The 5,156-nt window shown below is 35.6% G+C and overlaps 1 protein-coding gene across 9 annotated transcripts in view; it reads left to right on the forward strand.

Annotated features, from left to right (window-relative positions):
• The window catches only part of Birc6 (baculoviral IAP repeat containing 6), a 256,628-nt gene that overhangs the window by 89,409 nt on the left and 162,063 nt on the right, over window positions 1–5,156 (forward strand). For 6 of the 9 annotated variants that reach the window (XR_002820364.1, XM_023711251.1, XM_023711254.1 and 3 more), the window contains exons 13-15: window positions 934–1,094; window positions 2,194–2,325; window positions 2,763–2,894. Coding sequence is in view for 8 of the 9 variants with exons in the window: in XM_023711251.1 (XP_023567019.1) it covers window positions 934–1,094; window positions 2,194–2,325; window positions 2,763–2,894 (425 nt within the window). In the remaining variant the exon portion in view is untranslated. The remainder of the gene's footprint in view (window positions 1–933; window positions 1,095–2,193; window positions 2,326–2,762; window positions 2,895–5,156) is intronic. The other 3 variants (XM_004627598.2, XM_004627599.2, XM_023711255.1) reach the window with 1 other exon arrangement.

Consider the following 5,156-nt stretch of genomic DNA (forward strand, 5'->3'; position numbering starts at 1 on the left):
GAGAGAGGTGTGTGTGTGTGGCCAGCTCAGCCCACCAGGGGGCGGGCCTGGCTGGCATGTGGTGCTGGGGGATTGAACCGCGGTCCCTGATGCTTTGCTAAGCTTGTTCTAAGTAGGTGCTCTAGACCACTGAGCCATCTCTCCAGCCCCTATGATATAATTTATACATAGAGCCTGAGAAAGCCCTCATGGAGATACCAATTCAGAATTATAGTAAGTACAAAGATCCTAAGGAGTATATTTTATGAGTTCTAGGAAATGTGAGAAAACATTGTTAGAATACAGTGAACATGTTGAAGAATAGTAGGAAGTAAAGCCAAACTTTATCCTGCGTTAGATAGGAAGGTATTAGAAGATTTTGAGTACAGCAGAGATGTGATATGATTTATGGTTTAGAAGGATTACTATGTGACTGCAGTGTTGAGAATAGATTCTAAGTGGCTGCGATTATAGTGGTATTTGGCCAGTGGTAGAAGCAAGGATTGTATGATATCTGTTGGGGTAACCCAAGTGAACTGCTGATAGCCTGGACCGTAGTGATGGGGGGGATAGAGAAGAGTGGTTAGATCATGGGTTAATTGGGAGGTAGAAAGAGTATAACTTGGTGAGGATCTGAGCATCTGGTGTGAGATAAGAATTTAAAACCAGAGAATGACGATACATATATTCATGATAGTACATACTTGGAAAGCCGAGGGTTTATTGCTGTGTACAACTTTTAAAAGTAGAGATAGGTACCTGCTACAAAATAATTCATTGTCAAAAGTTTACACTCTTCTTTGTGAGATGAGCTTCATTTTTGATCCCATTGAAAAACACTGGGTTTTTTTTGAATGTTCCAACAATAAAGTAGGTTAAGTGATATTAATGATAATATGATTCTGGGTATAGAAAATCTTTCCTTTGTTTAGCATTTATCTCTTTTTTTGACAGTAATAGCTGGGATGAACACGTATTTGAATTGGTTCTACCGAAAGCATGTATGGTTGGACATGTGGACTTCAAATTTGTTCTGAACTCAAATATCACCAATATTCCACAGATACAAGTGACATTGCTGAAAAATAAGGCTCCAGGCTTAGGGAAAGTCAATGGTAAGAATAAATAAAAATTGGTTTTTGAAGATCTTATTTTGTGATTGATTTTTTTAGAAAATAATTTTCAATTTGACTATTTAGAGTCTGCTCCTTCCATACTATTTGTATAATCTTTTGCCATTTATTTATTTAGTTACTTGTTTTTGACTTGAGACAGTATCTCGCTATGCAGTTTAGGCTGGCCTTGAACTTACTATATAGCCTAGACTTCTCTTGAGATTGCAGAGATCCTCTTGCCCCAGCTCCTGGTTGCTGACCTTGCAGGTGTGCACCGTGTGTTTGGCTGCACTTTTTATTTAAAAAACAAAACGAAAAAAATTCAGAGATTATTTCAATAGTTTTTCGGTTACATAAAAGCGAATGACTTAATTATACCTTTTGGGAAGCTTAATTTGTTTCTTTGTGGAGTAGTTTCACTTGGGTATTACTAGCTTAGTGCTTTTCTTTACCTAAGGGGAGAATTGATTTTGAAAAAATTGCATTATGTTACTACTTTTATTAAGGTCATTAGTGAAGCCAGTCTTTCATGTAATGTCACAAATATACCTGCTTTTCTCACTCTAGTAAGTTCAAAATGTGATATAACTTTATAAGTTATTTACTTAAATAGGTTATACACAGCATGTTACTTCTCAGTGTTTTTTCTTTAATAAGTTAATTTAAAAAGCCCAGGATAACTTCATGATAAAATGCAAGTTAGTGCTAGAAACTTAAGAAACTATGAAGTTTCCTTTGTCAGAAATTATGTACATGTGTTTGTGTATCAGCTTGTGTATGTCCTTGTAGGTATTCTTTTGAATCATGACAGATTGTTATTTATTTGGGTCTAGGATTAGGCATTGGCATCCTGTACTGTGAAGGCCTAGGCAAAAAGCTTCTAATTTTGTCAGGTGAATATTTTATTACAATGAGAGAAAACAGTGTATAAAATAATTAGTAGAATTCAATTTTCTTCGGTCCTAACAAGCATTGTATAGCATCTGTGATTTATAAAAAAAAAATGCAGTTTCCAATTTAACATCAGATTTTAGAGATTTAGGCAAAGAAATCATTGATATTAAGCAAAATTAAGTTTACTAATATTTTTATCCTCTAGAAACAGCAGTAGATAGGCAGATCACCTTTCCTTTGTCTCCAGCTCTTAACATTGAAGTGGAACAAAATGGGAAACCGTCCCTGGTTGATTTGAATGAAGAAATGCAGCACATGGATGTAGAGGAATCACAGTGTGAGTTAAATTATAGAGCTGTTGTCCATGACAGTTAAAGGAGTAGTGATTGTTCGGTAAAGATTTCTGTATGGCTTGCAAAAGCTTGGTTTTAAGAAATTGATTTAAAAATACCCTATCATTCTGCTTTGGCAATATGCTTTAACTTTCAGCTCATCTTTGTGAACACAGCTACGCTAATACTTGCATTCCTTTTTAATGTGTTGGGATTTGAAATCAAGTCATGGTTCTGTACATGCTTTTGAAAATCAAGGTGAAATGTAAAAGTGAGAATGGAAAATAACACGCATTAGACACTTGATAATAGTTCCTTAGGGTGGTACTAGATTCCATTCTAAATAAAATGTTTTTTTGTGGTGGTATTATATGTGAATGGGATGGCTATTTGTTTGTTAAATAATACATTTTTAAAAAATTGAGAAATCTTTTTCTTCTAGGTCTCAGATTATGTCCATTTTTAGAGGACCATAAGGAAGACATTCTTTGTGGGCCAGTATGGCTTGCTAGTGGCCTTGATCTATCAGGACATGCTGGGATGTTGACATTAACAAGCCCCAAACTTGTTAAAGGTAAAGTAATACAGTAGATAAAATAAGAATAAATAATATAATTATAAGAAAAAAATTTAAATGATGTGAAAAACGTCAGATACCTTTTTGATTTTATTTATTTATTAAATTTTATTATTATTACTATTTTTTTTTTGTACCAGGTATTAAATTCAGGACCTTGTGCTTGCTAGGCAGGCACTTGTGCCACTGAGCTATATTTCTGGCTTTAACCTTTTGAAATTCTACTAGCTATATTGAGGTCATTTTCTCTTATAAGTAACTTTGGTTATGTGAAACTTCTGATCCTCCTTTTGCAAATAATCAGGTATTATGTTTTGTCTTTTTTTTTAAATGTATTTAGTATAGGGTCTACAGGATCTCACTACACAGATCAGACTTGTAGTGACTGATCATTCCAGTTTTTCAACCTCCCAAGCACTGGGATTACAAGCATATGCCACCATGTCCAGTCTTAATTGCTATCTCAGCATACCCCCACAGCAGGGCCAGCACGGCAGGCTGGGCATCAAACCTCTGGTCCCTATGTCTGCGTAAGCAGGTGCTTTAATCCGCTGAGCTATCTGGATGGCCCTTGTCATTTTTATTTGTCCTATTATTTAGGGCTTTTTTTTTAATTTAGTATAGGGCCTAGAGGGTCTCACTACACGGATTGGACTCATAGTGATCCTCCTGTTTTCAGCCTCCCAAGTACTGGGATTATAGGCATGAGGCATGTGTCACCACGCCTAGTCTTGTACTATTACTTAGAGTACTGTATTTTCGTCAGGGTTTCTTGTATATTTTTGTAATACCATTCCTTAACTGGCCTTTTTTCTTTTCTTTCTTTTTTTTTATTTCAGTTTTATAAGTATCAGTTATAATTTGTGTACTCTAAATCTAAATGATAATTCATATTTTAAAAATAATTGGCTAGTTCATGGATAGCAAGAGAAATTTTATTTTATTTTAGCAGAACCGGGGATTGAACTCAGGCCCTTGTGCTTGCTAGGGAAGCACTTATTCCACTGAGCCATCTCCCTGGCCCACAAGAGAAATTTTAGTAGTTGAATTTTTGTAGCTTTTATATATCAGGAATGAATTAAAAGAAAGCTAACCCCTAATGGGCATAGTGTAGTTTTTGAATAAATTTGGAGGGGTGTGTGTGTGTGTGTGCGCGCGCGTGTGTGTGTGCATGTGTGTATGTGTGTCTGTCTGTCTCCAAATCAAAAAAACAGCTTATTACCCGAATAACAACTATTTCATGTTCTCTTCACAATATTTGTCACATTCAAACATGTACATTTGTTTGCAGACATGGTGTACACTAGTACTCATATCAGTTTTGCCTTTCTATGTCATAGTACCTCTGTGGTCAGCCATGGTTAAAAAAATGGGTGTAATGTCCAGAAATGAGCAGTTCCATTAGTTGTAGTTGCACACTATTGTACTGTAATTACACACATTAGTGAAATCTTGTCTTGGTGTCCTCCATGTCTGCCTTTGTCTAACAGATCTACATTGTACACTTTCCACCCTTTAGTCACTTGGTTATTAGACAGATCTTAATTATCAGAGTAACTTGCAGTAATGCATTGTTTGAGTGAACATTATTTAATAATGGTCTTGCAGCCGAAGATTATTGGTTGTGACAATTTGGATACATGAGAAAAATTATATTTTCCTTAAAAAAGGTGAAAATTCTTGTACAGAAAGAAAAATGTGATAATTTGGTAGCTAAAAGTTTTGGTAAGAATGAGTCTAATATCTATGCTAGTTTAAATGTTGTACCTCCAAATGTAAACATTACTATCATAGTGAACAATGCTTACATGGAAAAAGCATTAAACTTTATGGTATTTTTGTGTGTCAAAGTGAAACATAGTAACATGGTTCAGAACTGTCCGTAGTTCCAGGGAATCACTGGGGATATTGGGACATGTGCCCATGGATAAGGAAGACTATTGTATATGCACATTTTATTGTGCTTTGTTAACTGTATCTCATTTCTGGCTTCATATTGGCATAGTCATTAGCAGAAACCAATAAAAATCTGTTCTTATTCTTTTTTTAAATTAATTTTATTGAGTGTGCCTAAGGAGAGTCACATGGGGAGAAGACACTCTCTCAGGCTTTCACAGAGAGCACATTGGCCAAGCAATGGCCGTGACTCATTCCCATGCCTGACACTGACAAAGGTTCTACAATCTGAGGTACAGGATCTCAGGATAAATCCTGAGGGCATTTCACTGACCTTCTCAGACCAAAAAGCTACAACTCTTG

Source organism: Octodon degus, unplaced genomic scaffold, assembly GCF_000260255.1.
Source record: "Octodon degus isolate 3935 unplaced genomic scaffold, OctDeg1.0 scaffold00020, whole genome shotgun sequence".
In the NCBI taxonomy this organism is placed as follows: Eukaryota; Metazoa; Chordata; class Mammalia; order Rodentia; family Octodontidae; genus Octodon; species Octodon degus.